Source organism: Crotalus tigris, unplaced genomic scaffold (assembly GCF_016545835.1).
Source record: "Crotalus tigris isolate CLP2741 ecotype Arizona unplaced genomic scaffold, ASM1654583v1 scf7180000019328.220996217465:2438092, whole genome shotgun sequence".
Taxonomy (NCBI): domain Eukaryota; kingdom Metazoa; phylum Chordata; class Lepidosauria; order Squamata; family Viperidae; genus Crotalus; species Crotalus tigris.
Genome location: NW_024097488.1, coordinates 468,701 through 488,316, shown reverse-complemented (window position 1 = coordinate 488,316; position 19,616 = coordinate 468,701). Strand labels below are relative to the sequence as shown.

At 33.0% G+C, this 19,616-nt stretch overlaps 1 protein-coding gene across 4 annotated transcripts in view; it reads right to left on the bottom strand.

Moving 5' to 3' along the window:
• The window catches only part of CFAP43 (cilia and flagella associated protein 43), a 47,573-nt gene that overhangs the window by 11,490 nt on the left and 16,467 nt on the right, over nt 1-19,616 (bottom strand). For all 4 annotated transcript variants that reach the window (XM_039361654.1, XM_039361651.1, XM_039361652.1 and 1 more), the window contains 17 exons: nt 17,965-18,068; nt 16,362-16,502; nt 14,934-15,103; nt 13,444-13,593; nt 12,369-12,499; nt 11,121-11,289; nt 8,807-8,911; nt 8,024-8,101; nt 6,565-6,690; nt 5,878-5,982; nt 5,058-5,174; nt 4,049-4,249; nt 2,024-2,230; nt 1,346-1,435; nt 1,171-1,251; nt 833-958; nt 50-169 (listed from right to left, as the gene is read on the bottom strand). In XM_039361654.1, the coding sequence (XP_039217588.1) occupies nt 50-169; nt 833-958; nt 1,171-1,251; nt 1,346-1,435; nt 2,024-2,230; nt 4,049-4,249; nt 5,058-5,174; nt 5,878-5,982; nt 6,565-6,690; nt 8,024-8,101; nt 8,807-8,911; nt 11,121-11,289; nt 12,369-12,499; nt 13,444-13,593; nt 14,934-15,103; nt 16,362-16,502; nt 17,965-18,068 (2,221 nt within the window). The remainder of the gene's footprint in view (nt 1-49; nt 170-832; nt 959-1,170; nt 1,252-1,345; nt 1,436-2,023; nt 2,231-4,048; nt 4,250-5,057; nt 5,175-5,877; nt 5,983-6,564; nt 6,691-8,023; nt 8,102-8,806; nt 8,912-11,120; nt 11,290-12,368; nt 12,500-13,443; nt 13,594-14,933; nt 15,104-16,361; nt 16,503-17,964; nt 18,069-19,616) is intronic.

Genomic DNA, 19,616 nt, shown 5'->3' with positions numbered 1-19,616 from the left:
GACTGCTGTTTATATTGAAGCAAGTATGATAAATATTATTCAAGCTCACCTGATATATAACCATTTCACAGTGGACTTTTTTGTCAAAGAGCCTGTTCAGGATTTCATCAAATCCTTGAGTACTTTCCTGAATTGAACCCTGAAGCTTTCTCAGTTCAGTTTCTAGAATCTGTGGAAGGAAAAGGTGCAGTGTCTCTATGTGACAATATTAATCGCAGATAAAAATAATATGTAAAAAATGCTTGACACCTTTTCAATTTAATACCAAGTAAGAATTTAATATCAAGTTATTAATAACTTAAAAGAAAATCCCCTTCATCAAACTCGGTTTGTAAATATATTTTGTTAATTTCATGACATTAAGAAAAACTTAGAGAAAAGCTACCCTTATTTCTTGGTTATTCAAATTGAATGGAAATTTGTTAAGTGAATTGGTCCACTAGTTTCTTGTGAATTGTACACCATAAAAGAATAGCATTCAGAAAATAATAAAACTAAACAACTAAGGTGGCATGTTGCTGATATCTATGGCATAAAAAGAAATTAAACTGAATACAGGAAAACTGGCATGATCTTCTTTGTCTTATGAGGGAAAGTGAAGACTGCCTCATTCATGCTTAAGACTAATAATTCATTCCTATTTATTTAAAATTTTGAATATAAAATGTGATTATTTTTAAATTTGACAATGGAATATTTGGAAAAGAGATTACATTGGTCATATTTGACTATCTATGTTTGATTTAAAAGTAATCAAGAAAGGTTTCCTAATAAAAAATGTTCCACTCTTTAATGAAAAAAAGCTTAATAATCTTTCTTTGTATCTGTTTACCTTTCGATGTTTTTCTCTTTCTTCATTCAGTTCTTTAACCTTCTTTTCATATTCCTTATATATTTTTTTTTCTTCTTCACTCCAAAGAGTTTCTTCTTTTGATGCAAATGGAGGTGGTGGAATCTCCTGAGTATAGCGAAGAAAGCATACCGTATCAGAAACAACAGTGGACATTGGATATTTGCAAAAACCAAAAGTTTTAATTAAGTTAAAGCTTAATTAAATTAAATTAAATTATGTTCCAGAATGTATTTTCTAATGCATCCATCTTCTATGATTATATTATATTAGTTGGTAATCACATGAAACCTTTATGATTTAATAGAAACATAACTCACCATCTTCAAAATATCTTCCTTTTTTATTTCAAGGACTCCATTCATCATGTCCATAAGGCCACGTTCTCTTGCATTGTCACCCTGAAGAATGGCAGAATAAAAGATCAGATAAAGAATAGATAAAGGGTCAAGCTAGAAAAACTGTGGAAAATAAGGCACTGTGTCATCAGACTACCTGAGCAGCAAGTCGTCTTTTATATTCAATCCGAGCAATAATTTTGTTTTTTGCCTTCTGCACTGGGGTTAAGTACATTTCTACTTTGATCTATGGGAACAAAAGATGAGGTTTAGCTTCTTCTATGAGCAAGCAATTCACTTTTTTCCCTCTAACAAGCTCCCCAGCTACAATTTCCTTTAAATTTTTACTTCATAACAAACATGGATTCTTTCAATCTGTGAGTACCCTACAAGATTTAAACATTGGAATTCTACAATGAGAGTGCATATTTAAGATTGTAGAATAAATTAATAACTGTACTACCCTGGTTTAAAGGCTTTTATATATGAGGTACCACTATTATACATTGGTATAGTTGGAAAGAAAAGTTCGTTGTTATTTTAATAATAGTTTTTATCTGAACCACATAAATGCATTCCATATGTAATGTTTTTACTTTACTTTTCTGTCTAAGTAGACAATTGGCATCTCATAAGATTAAAAACCAAGATAGAAAATATTAAAAAGAATAACAAAAACAATCAGTTTAAACAGTTAACTCTATGCTCTGTACATTTAAAACAAGTCGTACTAAATCCCATGAGTAGGATTCAAACAAGATGACATACTTAATATTGCTATATATATTTATTCTGTATATCAAGTGAGAAGCATTGGGAATCTCAAAAACCTGACCTCTGATTCTTGAACCACCAGTGCTCGCTCTGGTTTTTCATTATCTGTAAGAGTTGGCACCCAGATTTCTTCTTTAATATCAAGCTGGTTCAAGATCTGTGATATCCTTATGTTCTTCTCTTTCACACGTGAAATTTCCAGCTCTTTCATTCGTGCAACTGAATCAAAGTCCTTATTGAAAGCACTCTTCACATTATAGATAATATCCTGAAATATAAAGGATATCATGGAAATATTACAAGCAAACAGCATGTAGTGATATTGCATGTGAAATAATTAAGTTTCTTAAGTGACCTCAAGTAGTTTAAAACTGCTTGCAATTCTGACCACTGGTCTCTAAAAATTCATTGCTTTTGCTTAGAACCATTGGTTGGAAAGATAAAATTATATAAGATTCAGTTTTAAAGTTGTGTTCATATCTAATAATAAGATGGGATTATTTTTAAGCTTGGTTCTTGCATAATAATTATAAACAATGCTAAGCCAAACTCACTTAAGTTGGGTTTAACATTATGTGTCACCAGTTCTACAAATTCAGCTATCAATAGATTATATTAGGTTAGAACAGATGATTATGTTCACTTTTTCAGCCATGGCTTCTTAAATAAGCCATAATGACTGGGTTCACAAAGTTATAGTTTTATACTGCTTGAAGTATAAATGATTAAACACCTCTGAAGATCACTTTTAGACAGTCTGTGAATTGAAATGAGTCAGCAGTGCTTCTCTGATGATGATGCTGTTTTGAAATGGCCTCCCCTTGGAGATCAGACTCACATCCTTCCTACAAACCTTTAGGAAGTTGTTAAAAAAAGTACTACTCCACTAGGCATTTTCTTGATTTAAAGCACTGCACCATCCTTAATACTTTATTTACTTTTATTTTCATTGTCATTTACTATGGATGTTTTAATTATTATATGGTGTATATCTTGTAAGCCACAAAGAGCTGGTTGCTTGCAATGGGGGATAACTTTACTAAACAAACAAATAACTAAAGGTGATAAATATGAGAGGAGAAATGTTGTCACATCATGCTGCCTATAAAGGAATAGGGTGAGGTGGGAATACTGAATTACTGAAGCATGATTCTGTCTTTGTTTAGAACATATTCCCAATCCAAGATGCTGATCAGATCTTTAATAAAAGCTCAGAAAAACATTTACATTTTCCTATTTATACTTCCAAAACTTTTTTGCAATTCAAAGCCTTGCACTTTTTCTAACAGAAATTAATAGCAAATAAAGAAGTCTTTAGGGAGAGTCTTTGAAGATACCATTCTCGATATAGCAGATTGCTAATTGCCAAAGACACTTTCTTTTAATGATACCTGATGTGTGGAATGCTCCCTGTTCTATGATATGCCAGATGTCACTTTAGGCTTTTTGTTTATTTTTTAAGTTGATTTTTGCCTGTTTATAACTTTTCTTAATATTCATCTTTTATTTGATTATTGAAAACGTTTCAGATTTTTATATAAACATACATGATATATAAACAGTATAGTAAGCAAATTAATAATGACTTGCTTTTAATCCTTTCTGAAATAGAAGTAATATTTTATTCACAGAGTGCAAAGAATTTAAGAGCTGCATTGTAAAATAGGTCCATATGAGCCTCTTGTTAATAAATAAATATTAACTACTGTAAGTTCTCAAGGGTATTACAATAGTTTACAAATGCTTCTGGGTATTTTAGCTATAATTCCTTAAATCCAGAGAATTTCCTTTATAGGCCCTGCCCCTACTGATGTTGCTCACTTCCTGCAGTCATATTTTGAGCGCATATTTCTGCAGAAGAGATGACATGTACCGTTGTACATGTGCAGCTTTCTCTCCTGAAAACATGACATGGACATCCAAACATGGCATCATACAAATTCCATACTTAAATATGATTTGTTTAAAAACAATTTATAACTACCTGGAGTATTGCTCAGTTATTCTTGCTATAAGATACAGAATGCTTTACAAGAGCAGTTCTGCCTATGTATAGTGAAAGAAATAAACAGAATGACAAAGTTACCCGTAGCAATATAATTTGACTTATTTTCTCCTCTCTAGTGTGCAGTTCCAGCTGGTTATATAAAAGAGATGTGTTCCCACCATACATTGCACTTAGACTCCCAATCAGTGCATCTATTTTTTCTTCTTCATCTTCTGTCTTCTCCCCTTCCTCTTTAATGACTGAAGGTTGGGCATCAAATTCCACAATCTTCTTTCGAAGCTGGATAATATACATATATATATTGCATAATCATTACTAATACCATAAACTGTAGTAAATTTTGTAGAAAACATTTCTCTCAAATAAAAGACGTATTTCAAGACTCAGAAGCCAAAACAATGCAATACTATAAATTTAGTACATAGGCTAGCAGCAAACTCAGGCTGTCAGAGAGAACTGATAAGAGCAGCACCAGAGAAGGATATGGAATAAAAAACTTTATATGAAAGATTACTAACTTTTTTTTCTTTAAATTTTATGGCATTTCAGTTATCAAATCTTATATCTGCCATCTTATGTAGTGTTAATTTAACATTCAGGGAAGCAGGGAAGCATGGTCTTTTCAGTGAGATTCTACATGTCCTAGAATCCATACATACTATGTTTGTTTTTGATTTATATAATATTTTACCATTATACCATGGATTTTTTATGCTTAATATATACTTCTCTTATATATTTATCTTTTGGGGACATTTTCCATTATGTGAATAATGTACATGAATTACCTGACCAGTATTCAGTAGGCTCTAGATCAGGGATAGGCAACTTTGGCTCTTTTATGATTTTGTGGACTTCAATACCCAGAATTCCTGAACCAGCCATGCTGACTCAGGAATTCTGGGAGTTGAAGTCCACAAATAATAAAAGAGCCAAGGTTGCCTACCCGTGATCTAGATAAATAATCTGCCTAAACTATTCCAGCATGGGAATAGCTAAAAGAAAAACTGGAATGTTAGAATCATCAGACAATATAAACACGGCAATGAAAAATATTTTCCATCTTTAGAAAAAAAGAAGATTCTACCTTCATATCTATTGATTCAATCTTCTTTAAATATAAAACTCTTTCCAACATTCGTTTTTCTTCTGGACTTCGTTCTTTCATTGGATAATTCTGAACTTCGGAAGAAGAATGGAAAGTCTTTGGAAAGAAAAAAAATGAAAGTATAATTCATGCTGTTTCCAAATACAATGTTTAATATAGTTTCAATTTACAAAAGCTTCATGTTGTACTATTAGAGGTGTACTATTGTACTATTAATTGTTTCTTTTCTTTTAAAAGCCATCTTCTACTAAACAGTAGGATGTTCTCCCACATGAATTAGTCTCAAGATGCTTTTCATGATTGGGTAATAGTTTTGGGTACATTATAGGTAGTTATTGGTTAACAATAACAATTGGGATTAAGAACTCCATCAGTTACAAGGTACATCATCATGTGATGCAATGACTTACAATAATGATTCCAGCAGTTCCATTGTGGTCATTAGGCAAATCTTGCATGGTCGTTAGGTGCAAGGTACACCATCTGCTGGCTTTCCATTGACTTTGCTGTTTAGAAGCTGCCAGTGAAGATCACAAATGATGATCTTGATGGATGCTGCAACCATCATAATTGTAAGGCCATTGCTAAGCACTCAAATTATGATCACATGGCCAATTGGGATGCTGCAAAGGCTGGAACTTTGAGGAACAGCAGTAAGTCTCCTTATTTACCACCACCATAACTTTAAACAGTTGCCAAACCAAGGACTACCTGTAGTATTTTCCTAGATTTTAATTAATTTAAGCATTGATTGACTTTTAGTTATAGCAGGGTAAAAGTGAGAAAGAAAAAAAATTACCTTAATTGAACGTCCTTTAACCAACATAGTATCCCAACACTCTTTTTTGATCATCTCACGTAAATAGCAATTGGCTAGATTTTCCATCTCTATATCCTTCCTTACCTTTATCATAAAACAGAAAACAATGAGGATCAAATATCCATTGGGTTTATATATCACTCATGTTAACCCTGCACTTGTGTAAATCATGCAATATATAATATTAATCAAAAACACCCATAGATTTAAACATTCACTTGGATTATGTTGATAGAATAAATGTCAATTTGGAAACTGTAAATAAAGTAAAGAAAAGCTTTATTCATTAATGTCAGTGACATTTATATGTGTAAATCTTTAAGTGTCACTTCTATAATGAAGCAAAAATTGTACAGTTGTGACTGATAAGGACAATTTTCCTTTCTTGGATTCTACAGCTGTAGAAGAAAATACAAAATTGAAGGCAGAAATAAATAAACCAGTTCTTTAGGATAATCCCATTCCAACTTCTGATTTATTTATTTATTTGAATGGTGAAGTTATTTGATCTTTATAAATATGTAAATCTAGTCCTAAGGAATAATATATACTGTATAATTCTGATCGACTTTCAGCATTCTAGAATTCTTCTCATTCTCTATACAAAGTTTTCTTTTTGGTTCAGGACAAATAAAAGTAAATTGAATCCCAACAAGTTGACCATACCCTTTCTACTTCTGAAGCACTGTGTGTTTGCTGTTTCTCTTGTTCTTCTACATCCAGATTGAATTCTTGTTGATCCAGTTTCTCAATTTTAGGTGCAACTGAATTTTCAAACATCATTTCTTGAATCTATTTTTGTAATGATACAGAAATTAATAGTGAGGGAAGTATGTATTTATAAAGAGATAGAGAATCTATGATTATTCTGATATACTGTATGTTTGAAGTATAATCACAATATATAAATTTTAATAATAATAATAAATCACTAGCCATGCTAAGTTTAATGTGAGTGGAAGTGCAAACCATTGGACATCATCAAGAAGAGACAAGGACTCTAGCATGAAGATTGCTAGTTTAGATTGACAGAACCAATCTAAACAATAAGCAGTTATTTCACACAACAGCAATTTGGCTTTATAAACTAATCATTTTCAGTAGCCTCAAAATAATTGTCTTAGTTTGCAGGAGTGCAATAGTTCTTTTGCAAACTATTATGTAATTCCCAATAAGTTGGAAATTAAGTGTACACCTGAAAATAAGCACCTGAGGCCTAAATCAGGATAAGAGACACGTTGTCTATGAGAGCTAGAGGGCCCACTGTCTCTCCAACCAATATTAAAACAGGTTTTTTTTTAGGTTGAAATATCAGCAAATGACCAACTTTCACAAGGTTCTGGCATTGTGATATGAGATCATCTCATGAAATTTTGCAATTTTAAATATATCAAATGATTATTTTTCCTGAAAAAGGCTCCAAATCATATTCTTACTTTACATGTTTTCTCTGCAAATTTCTACTAGGTGTAAGTTAACTTTTGTTATAGTTATTAGATATGGTTTGTGTGATGTTTTACTATCTTACATTAACTATCAAATAAAAATGACAATGTTTAGTTAGAACACCTTTCTAACTCTTACATTTTTAAAGTGATAACATTATAAAATTGAAATGGGTGGTTAAGGCCACTGAGTCCAAAACACTGCTCAGTACAGGAATCCAAATTAAAGCACTTCCAACAGAATGAATTGAGTGATTAGTTGTTGCTAGTCTGCTCTCAACTGTCCTTCATATACAGCCGAAGTGGTACAGATGTTTCCCAACTAAAAATGAAGTATTTCAAGATGCATAGAAAAGATCCCTATTATCTTTTCAGATAAATAATTTGGCTATTTACATTCAACCTACATCTTTGTGGAATCCCATTACATGAATCCTAAGCAAGTTACTACCACTGATGATATTACCTTGTTTGGGTACTGAAACGTCTGCAAGAAAATAAGCAAGCTTAGAGAGCACCAAGGACCCCTCATAAGCAAGTTACAGCTATATGGCAAAGGAAAAACAAAGGATTTTAAGCCACAATCAAATAAGCTATGTTATGAAAGTAAGCATGAAAAACATAAAAGCAATGTCCTCACACCACTACTGGAAGTAAACTGGTGATTTATCAATGCACACCTTTTTACGAAGCGCTTTAATTCCATGTTTTAGTTCTTTTCTCTTTTCAGTAAAACGGTCAGTTTCATCCTTGATTGCCTGAAATGTCACAAGAAACAGAGGAATGGAAACTGCAATTTTTGACATACAAAGCAAAACAAGGTAGACGAGCATTAAAATGTGAAAACTATAGTTTGTAAAGTTGAAAAAAAAATCCAACCACTATCCCTTGCTAGCTCTTTTCCCCATATTAAGATTGAGTAGCACTGGTACAAAACCTGAAAAAAATAGCAGATCCATTGATCTATAAAAGTTCAAGCATTAATTAAGCCTCCATATTTCATGTAGAATTCTGTGCTATTTCTAGTTTGGATGGCAAAAATTCTAAGGAACAACTGGAATATTTACTCAGACAAAGATTTAGTTTACACATCCGGTACCTCATCCAAAAAAACCATGCATTCTTAGAGAAGGAATTAGCAATGAACTAGGATCCATGTCTGCTTCCTTTCCCTACTCCTTCTAAAATGCCTATCTCAGTACATCTCAGTAGACTCTGCTTTTTCTTAATTCTGACTTTTTCAACATACCATGGCTAAAGCCAATCATGGCACCCTATGGTAAATGAATGTATTGCGTATGTTGAATTGAGCATGTGTCCTAAGTTGCTTGGTTTTATTTATAGTCAGTTTCATAGGGCAATAAGATATCAACATAAGTCACAATAAACAAAGAGACAAACAACCATATATCCATTTTAGATCTTACTATAATACTTCAGACTTTATTATAGTAGAAAAGTACCTTCTCTGCTTTCTGATCTAGCCATGAAGTCTCCTCAGATTTTGCTTCTGTAAGTAAATAGTATTCATCTTCATCGGTCACTTCAATGTTTGTTTTTCCATGTAACTTGAATGAAAAAAGCTCATTTACAACATAGTTAAATAACAATGTATTGTAAGTCTAGTTGAATAGATATAGAAACTATATTTTAATTATATTTAGTATCAGTTTCTTAATTTTTGGTATATATTTAATTTCAGGGTGGGAAGTACAAATTAATCTAAGTGACTTACTTTACTGATCAATTATTACAGAATTAAGTATGCTATTGAATCTAGGGCTTGCCTGATTTTATACATCTTTTGCCATTCATTATGTTCTATTACTTCAAAAAGGATTGTGTATTATATCAAGCATTATATTTATCAAAAAGGCATTAAAACAGCACTTTTAAAGCCTGTGGTTCATACTTAGAATGTAAATGTGGGTGCATGCAAGTATAGTTAAGTATTTTTCTCCTTTTCCTTTCCCACCTATTTTTGAAAATCTTAGATGCAGAGACACACACTTTTGTTTATCTTCTTGGATCTGAGAAGGAAACAGGTGACAAGATTTGTAGATAGCCTGTGACCTTCTTTCTATACCTCCATTTTGCAGGGAAACAAAAGTCTGGGTTTTCTGCAACTATTCAATAAACATGTTACAAAAATCCTGCTTCCTTTCATATTTGGAGCTAAATAAAGTGTGGGGATCATCCATTACAGAGCTTCTGAAGGAGTTGAAAATGGATTTACAAATGACAGGCTACAAAAATGACATGGAGAAAGATAAAGTCCTGGAAACCAGTTAATATCTTAAATAATTAAAAATGATATATAGTACAAACAATAAACCAAGAGAATGACCTGAATAATTTTCTTATATTAGATTTACAAAAGAGGCTTATTAAAGTTTTGAAGAATCTTGTTAAATAGGACAAGAAGAAATGGAAAGGAATAAAGTGCTATGACAGTATTTGAATGGACTAAGGATTAAGATTATTAGAAGAAGGAATATAAAATTGGTTTAGTCAATGAAGGTTTTCTTTTCTTTTCTATTTCTTTTTCTATATTGTCCTCTTTTTCTTTTCTGCACTTTCTACTCTTTATATTATTCTATTCTGGGTTTGTATTAGTTTTTACTGTCGCAATTATAATCTTTAATAAATTACTATAAAAAAAGAGATCATTCGTTAGCACTCTTCTAACTTGCTGCAATTTTGGCTGATATTTGTCATTGTAAGAGGGATGGAAAAAGGGGTCAAATGTTTATTAATCAGTTTTATTTTATTAGTTCAGAAATATAGACCTGAGTCATTAGTGATCTTCTAGTCATCAGTAATTTATGACCTAAATAGAATAAACCAAACTTGATTGTTGAAAACTAATGCTATTGACAACACAAATGTCTCTTTCCCTTCCATAGCTACAGCTTCCTTCAATTTAAGTGCTCTCCAGGGGTTTCAACCTCAAAATTCTCAACTGTAGCAATATTAGATGGAGAATTTGGGAAATTAAAGTCTGCCTATATAGAGGATATTCAGTGTGAATAATGTTGTCCTGAGGTATAGTTCTATAGTGCTTTATTTAATACTTACATAGAGTTACATACAGTATACATCTATCCTAATAAATATTTAGCAGTCTCACATTCCTACTCAGCTCAGTCTCTGTCACTCTGTCAAGAGTATTAAGAATTCCACAAATATATCACATCTCTTTTTCCATAAAGATCATCAGTTGTTTCCTCACATATTTCTAAAAAAATAAATATTTACCACTTATCTACACATTTTCCTATATCTCTCATAGCAGAAATATTCATAGACAAGAATTAAAATCACTGACTAAATTGTTCATGGCTGAATAACTAAACCTTCTTTAGTTTTTAATATCAATAGAAGAGAATTTTCAAAGCTCAGAGTTAAATTGTTGAGTTTTGGTGATCTCTGAACTTAGCTATTTTCTAGCAAATGATGATAATATTACCAGGCTAGTAACACTGCACTGATATTACCTAGCCCAGGAATGGGACATGTGCAAGAATATAACCAAGTTAAGAAACTACCATGGACCCATTTTTTAACGTGTAGTAGACATCTTGATTGTTTCTATTCCCTGTGAAAGAATACGCATCACAGATCTACATAGCTAGTTATATTACTAATGAAATGAAAAAGAAAAATAAGTTTGAAGCTCAAAGATTTTACAGCAAATAATTAATCTAATTCTATCTCCCATGTTTGTCTCTATACTTGTTCTACTGCTTAGCTTAATATATTTAAATTGTGTAAGACCTGTGAAGAACTAGTCTCAAATGATATGCTATATGTGGGTTTTGATGTTATTGCCCATTCTGCCATAGTCTTCATAAATGAGTTTTCACTGAAAATATAGTTGTTAAGTTTGATTAGAAGATGTGTCCCAAAGTCAACTGCATCCTTCATTTTGCGTTCCCCAATCTTCCTAGAAGAATTAAAGAAACGGAAAAAAAGTCAGAGAAGAAAATGTGGATAAGACTGTTAAGCAATTCTTAATAGATGGGTCAAATATGATTTATAAAATAATTGTATGCATTCTGAAGAAGAAATTCAACTTCATGTTTTATTTATGTTTCTTCACAAAGAAGAAACTTGTTTTTTTAAAAAAAACATTTATTAGTGAAAAACAAGAACACACCAGATTCCCCAGTTTGGCAAATTTTCCAATAGATTTAGTGCAGATTTTATTGTAATATTTAATGCTTGCAGACTTCAACAAGCACTGAATGTACCTTTATTGTTATAACCACTGAACATACTTTCATTGTCATAAAATTTAAACTTCCTTCCTTGCCTGAAGAATAGCTAATTTCATCCTGTATCTCAGGGGTGTCAAACTGGCCGGATGTGTCATCCAGAAGCCGCACCTACCCTATTGCTGGCAATGGCCAAAACCATCCCGATACATTGCGCGATGTGACGTGATGTTGCGAGTTTGACATGTCTCTATATCTATATACCTTCACAATAAATTCAGGCAACCTAGAATGTCTTATTCTCAGGGCAAGATGACTTCCCTTGAATATAAATATATCATTTTTCTAGTTTATTGACAAATCATTTCCATAAAGTTTGGTCAGTAATTGTAGAATTGCAGCCCCACTTTACAGAGCAGATGCAAAACAGGAATAGCGAAAGTCATTTTTTCTGAAATGTTTTAGTATACTATACTAAGTATATTGCTTTTTCCTTCCTTTTCATCCATGTAGTAATATTAATATCTAGAGAAACAGACACATCACAGCCAAATTGTTTCTGGGATCTTCTGACAGTATCCCACATTGATGTATTTTGAATAAATGCATACTTATTTCTACAGAAAGTGAGATAGTATTTGGTTTAAATAAAATTAAAACATCTCTGAAATGGGTTGAGGCTAAATAATTCTATCAATTGGTCTAATGCAAATCAAAATATATACAGGCAAATAGCCATGTTTTTAAAAGCAGCAGTCTGCTGAAAATTTGAATATTTTACATCTTTTATTCTTCAATATGTACATACTTCCATTTTAGACAAACAAGAGCTCCATCTTGAGTTCCGGTGACAAGTATATTTTGGCTATCCAATGAGAATGCCAATGACTTAATTCCTCCTCCATTATATGAATGGCAGTATTCACAAGTCAGAATGTCCTTAAAGAAAAGATTTAGGAAAACAAATTATTGATTTATCTGTTGGCTAAGGAATTTATTGTGAAGAAAGACTGGAAAGAAGTATTGAAAACTTTTGCAGCTTGCATATAGTTTAACTATGTGAGAAGACTAAAAATGTTTTGGTAGCATTGGCCCAATTTTAGGCATTGGCAAATGTTGTAAATATAAAGTATATCTCAAATATGTACTTTATATTTATTTACTAATTCTAATAAATAAATATCAAATATGGTCAGATTTCAAAAAAAGGAAATCCCATGGTTTAGAGATAATGATCACTATTGAGAGATACAGATAAGCTAGTGATTGACGGAACTTTGAACTGTATAAAACTCTTAATCTTTTGATCCTATCCTATAATGAGGAAACATAGCCTTCCTTCTTTCCTTACCCAGCTGCAATTAAAAAACTTTGAAATGATTCTAAAACCCCAAAAATTAAAACTGCAGATTAAATAACTGATATGATCATACACTGAATTAAAGCACTGCATAAAATATACAAAATAAGCAATGAAAATAACAGTCAAAAAATTAAAAATACTGCAACAGCATCAATACATTAAAAGGCCTTTGAGAATAAAAAAGTCTTTGCTTGGTAGTGAAAGGGCAGGACATTCAAATTTGGGGAGCTCTGAAGCATCCATTTGCTGCACTTCAGTACAAGAGGGCAGGCAGTTCAGGTCCTCCAAAGATGGCCTTAGGATATGGTCAGAAACACATGGGAAGGGCACTTGTTCATTCCTTCTGCTAACTTCCAATTTCTGTAGTAGTTCAGTTGCATGTTGCAGTCACAGCAGAACAAATAAAATCAGTGTGCATTTACTTAATATTGTATGTAAATATTAACCTTGAGCACCAAAGAAATTCATTTGATGACTCAGAGGAACATAGATTAAATCAAAACTAAATTCTGACAATTACCAGAGTTGAAGCATTATGGATAATTAATAGCCCACTGTCTGCAGCTGAAGCTAGCCATTTGTCATGAGGTGACAAACACAGGAATGCTTGTCCAAACTGTTTGCTTGGTATCTTCTTCTCTGACAATATTGGTTGGTCTTTTGATGTCACCTGTAAAGCAAAACAGCAATGCCACATAGCTGATGTGGTCACAGGAATATTGAAGGCAGCTCCTGTCAAATTAACAAAACTAATACAGATAGTCCTCGACTTACAACAGTTCATTTAGTGACCAAAGTTACAATGGCATTGAAAAGTGACTTATGACCATTGTTCACATCTATGACTGTTGTAGCATGCCCACAGTCACGTGATCAAACTTTAGATGCTTGTCAACTGACTCAAATTTATAACAGTTGCAGTGACCAGGGTCATGTGATCCCCTTTTGTGACCATCTGATAAGCAAAGTTAATAGAGAAACTGGATTCACTTAACCACTTTGTTGCTAATTTAACAACTGCAGTGATTCACTTAACAAATGTGGAAAGAAAAGTCATAAAATGAGCAAAACTCACTTAATAAATTTCTCACTTAACAACATAAATTTTGGGCTCAATTGTGGTCATAATTTGAGAAATACCTGTGCAATATAACCAAACACACAATGGATTGACTCCAGGAAGTACCAGGTTATAACATTATGTAGAGTGCTGTTAGTTGCTCTGTTGATGCACTAATAATGTCCATTGATATAATGTTCCCATTCCTCATACTAATTCAACTCTTGTATTTACCCCATTTGACACTTCTTTCAGTTTTTATTATCTACCTATTGACCCTTCTATTTTATATACAGTTCAGAGGTAGTAATCCTGGACTTGTTTGATTTGTCTGATTTCCTTGCTGCATTCTTCAGCTGCACAGTTCATTGCTGCACTCTTCAGCTGCACAAAACTAACATTCCCAGGATATCAACATTTTTCTAAAGGACAAAATTGAAAAAATGGAACTAAAAGATAATCTATAAACAAGCATTTTAAAATCCAAAAATCCAATCTGGAGCAAAATAAGAGTTTTAATACAGTGTATTGAATAAATTTAATTCTTTTCAGAAAATAAACAGCCCAAGGGCCAAATTAGATGACATATTAAGGGTGTTATCATTTTTAATCTTTTTGAACTTTTATATTCAATCAAAGCATCTTCACTTATACATAGGTATGCCTGGGATCAAGTGATGTCAAATTAATTGCTCCTCCAAAACCACTTTCCTTTAAATATGTTATTTTACATCCTAACAGGAAGCACTTATAGTGGGGAAATAATTTTTATTGGGAAATTGAAGCAGGAGATAGATTTAAACTTTCTCCCATTTGTTCTATAATTCTGTGAAGATCCAGAAGTGCAATTTCTAAGAAACATTTTTAAAGGAATTGCATATGTTTGCATACATTTACATCTTGTTTAATTTGACCCATAATTAAAGTTTACTTGTGCAAGTAGGACATACTTTTTCAGTAAGATTATATTTACAGATGTAGGAAGCCTGGCTAGCATAGGCAATTACTGTTTCATCCTTCCGCTTGACCAGAGAAAGTAGTGGGAACTCTAATTCGTACATATGTTTCTGAATGATACTGTCTTTCAAAAGCCCTCTTTCTGTGATACAGATTTCATTGTCTGCAGATTTAAAAAAAATAAAGAGGAGAAATATTTTTGTGTTAATATTTTCTCTCTTAGAGAATATTAATTAAGAAAAAAATTACCAGATGTAATTGGCCTTACGAGTGCAATAGTATGAAAAAAATTCCACAAGTATATATTGAGAATCTCAAAATCAAGATTTCATAAGACTCATTCATTAGTTTGGGGGAGGGCACAATACTTAAAACATTTCATACATAGATATACATAAACATTATTCCAATATGCCATTAATTGCACATTTATTAATTTAAAAACATCTGGCAAACAAAGTGACTTGCAAATCACAGCTGCAAAACAGAGCTATTTCACCTTGGAATGAAATTGATAATATTTTTATTACCAGAATATTAATATTTGATCAAATATTATTATTGGGCTGATACACATTTCAAAGCATTACCTAGGGTGCTAATCTAGTAAGACAGCCAGTTTGGTATAGTGGTTAAGACATCAAGATAGAAATGGAGAGATCATGAGTTCTGTTCCTGTGTTAGGCATGAAGCTAGCTGGGTGATTTTGTGCCAGTCACTCTCTCTCAGCCCTAGGAAGTAGGTAACGGCAAACCACTTCTGAAAATCTTGCCAAGAAAATTGCAGGCACTTTTACCTGGAATTGATACTAATTTGAAGGCTAAAATCAATCAGCTGCTCTAGGAAATTTGCCCCACTAAGCTGTCAAAATCCTGTTTCTCTTTTCTTCTTTGCTGAGCAGAGCAACAGCCTTGTTCTTGTTTACTTTCCCTTCTGTTCTTACTCCTTGCCTGGGAAATTCCTTGTTTGTTCCTTTACTTGCTTGCTTACAGGCATAGAGTCATTCTACTCCTTGCCTGGCAGGGAGAATTTTGCAGTGGGGAGTCAGACCTCGCCCTCCTCCTTGGCTGCTTTTCCTTCCCTTCCTCCAATCTGTGGCTTATTGGCCTGTCTTCAAAAAGTAGTTTTGAACCTCTGCAAATATTTTGTATACGATATCTTGTTTGTTTGTTTATATTTCATATTTCTAAACCACCCATCTCCTTCAAAGAGGGGTTCTAGGTGGTATACAATATAACTGATAAGTAAAACATATGCAAATTAAAATTAAGTTAGTATTTTAAAAAAAATATAGAACAATGACATTATAAACATATGTTAAGGACATAAGGATCTACTCACACTTTGAAGTTAGCATATATTATTTTAAAATGGTGACTGCATTTTGAAATAACAGAACTCATCACTAGATTGGTTCTTACCTGAAATAATATTTAGAGGAAGTGTAAATATCTCCACTCTTGCCCTTTTGAGCACCGTTGGAGAAAGAAGTGCAATCACTTCAATTAACCCATTTTCCTCATTATATTGTGAAGTTATGTCCACAATCTCACCAGACAACACTACAGCAAAAAGAAGACAATATTCAAACCAGATGTAACATCAAAGTAAATTATCACTTTTTCTGGGGCCTACAATAGTTTAGAAGTCCCTGAAAAGCCAAACTGGATATTTACATCCTGTCTTATTTTATCACAGAGCACTAAATGATGAATAAAGGACTTATGCAGTGTCCTATCTAGTCAATGAATAGGCCCAAAACTTGTTGATCTCCAAGAAAAATAATACACATACTATACCTAACACCTGGGCCACCAATCTAGTTTATAGCTCTTGAATACTGTCAGTATGGCTTCACCCTTTGACTTTTCAGCATCCCATCATGATGGCAAGATAATATGGGAAAAGTCATCCTAGCCCGTATTACCCACAAAGACTACCCTCCCACCAGCTTTTGGGATAGGTTGCCAGGATAGTAATTGTAATATGGGATTCATTACAGATATTTTGTAATCTTGAATCACTGCATCTACTTTTACTAAGCATTATATCAATTTTTGAAATTGTTTATATAAATATACAGGTAGTGAATGCATTAGGTAATGATACTTCACAATTACAGTGCTAATGAAAAAGTAACTTTGTGACCCATGCTCACATTTATGACCTCCATGGAGTCATGTTAGTTTGCATTGTCCTGTGTCTGACCCATTTTTTTCTTGGCCCCCCTCTGCCTGAGTTGTTTTTTCCCACAGGGCAGCAGGTCTCTAAAAAAATGCTGATTACAGATTAACAGATTCAACTATGTTATCTAACTGTCACCTGAAATTGACAGTAGTCAGTTTCACACTAAAGACTTTTTTTTGCCTCCTAAACAACCTGCTAGCCAAACAGCTGGTATTAGCAGATTCCTTTTAATGTGTATTTCCCATTGTATATCTGCTTACTCTCTTGTAATCCTTTCCTCTCCAATGAATGTAAATACAAACACTAATTCTCTTCCTGCTATAGTGATAAAAAATGATCAAATTATAAGCTTGTCCTTTAAAATGTTTCTCATTTATAACAATCTACTTTCTTGCTTTCAGTGGATATTCTTTGTTGTACCTATTCATGCTACTGCACCTATTCATACTATAATACAGACATTTCTCCATCTTTTTAAAAAAGTAAATGTTCAGGATTTTATCAAAAACCTACAGACTCAATCATGCAGGGGTATCAAACCACCGGCCCACAGGCCAGATGCATCATCCAGAAGCCACGCCCACCCCATTGCCGGCAATGGCAAAACCGTCCCGATACGTTGCGTGATGTCACATGATGTCACGAGTTTGACATGTCTGCTAGAGTATTTTAAACAGAAATATTATGAAGGTCACATAATATTCTCTGATTTAAGAAAATTGATCATTCTGAAATAAAATATTTGGATTTTAACAGCTAACATTTATTCTATGAAAAATTACTGTCCACACTTAACATACAGAAGAAATAACACATCCATACATTTTTGTATATTACCTATGTATCCCAGTACTTTAAACACTGTTGATGGGAGAGCATTTAAAATAAAAACACTTCCATCTGTAGAAGCTGCTATGAGAAATTGACCAGTTTGTTCATACCTTGGGGGGGGGAGAGAAAATAAGATAATGGCAATTGATTAGCAACCATGATTATGGCATACCAATTGTTTGAAAGAAATTACAATATATATATGCTAGAAATTGTGATTCTAATAGATCTGATAGATAAGAGATTGGAAAAAACTGAACAACACATATCCTTGATTTTTTTTTAATAAAGCAACCATAGCACTTGCTACTTCTTAATGTAATATCAAACAATATAAACCAACTGCATGGTGTGCTTTTTTTAATTGAAAAAAGATTACTATTCCATTTTTCTCCTCAATATAATTGATAACATGGACTTTCATGAAAGGTTATGCAATAATGCATTGGTTAGTCTGGAAATAACCAAAAAATACTTTGTTGTTTTTGCTGCTACTGCTGCAGAAATAATTTCAACTATAATACGTGCTATACAGTAGGTACTTACCTATAGCAACCAAATTCTTAGTGACCAGTCTAAATTATAACAGACCCAAAAAAGGATCTATCAAAAGATTTGACATTCTGATGACCGTCCCCCACATAGTCATGTGATCACATTTTGCGTGATCAGCATGCAGCCCAAATTTACAGCTGTTTAGTGCGTCTCAGGGTCACATGATTACAATTTATGACTTTTTGGCAGAAAATGGCATTTACCTCTGGTAAATGCCCACTGAGGACTATCAGTTTGTTTAACACTGGCAGTTTTTCCATAACCAGAAAGTTGCTTAAAGATTAGGGTGATTTGTTTAACAACCACCGCAAAAGGGTCATAATATTGGGTCAATCACATGATGACCTGCTTAATGACTTAAAACCATAATTCCATACTCAATAAGTCAAGCACTACCTGTTAATTCCTTTCTTTTACCATGAGCAAACTCTAAGACGGAGAATGTAAAACATATTAGATCAATTATAGCAGCACTGCTAGCTTGGAAAATGCTAAAACTAATCTCAGACCAAAAGATTGAATTTAAATTGAAATCAGCCAGAGTCTCTTGAACTGGACCCTCAGAAGAAACACTCTGTGAACGTATTCCTGAAAGGAAAAGTAAGGGTCTCTTTTTCCTGCTCAGTCTTTGCTTTGCCTTTTTATCTTTTTTTCTGAATGTGGAGAGCAACATAGCAGACTGAGAATGACAATTGAAAATTTAGCTTTGCTTCTTTATTGGGGATGAAAGTGCTAGGATGCAAGTGGAAATAGAATTATAATGGGCTGAAGGCAGAAAATGAACAGATAGGATAGGGAATATTAAAAAATAGAGCTGACAAGGCACCAGGAAGTAAAAAAAAAAATAAGGAAGGGTATTGATCAGATTGCAAATAAGAAAAGGAAGAAAAAAAGAGAGATGTTAGATAAATACAGGTAGTTTTTCTCAATGGCAGTCAAAGTTACAACAAGGTTGAATGAATGGTACTTATGACAGGTCCTCAAAGTTCCAGCCATCAGAACCGTTCTGTGGTTATATGATTGTGATTTGGGTACTTGGCAACTAGCTCTCACTTTTGATGGTTGCAGCATTCTATGGTCATGTGATTGCCACTTGAACCTTC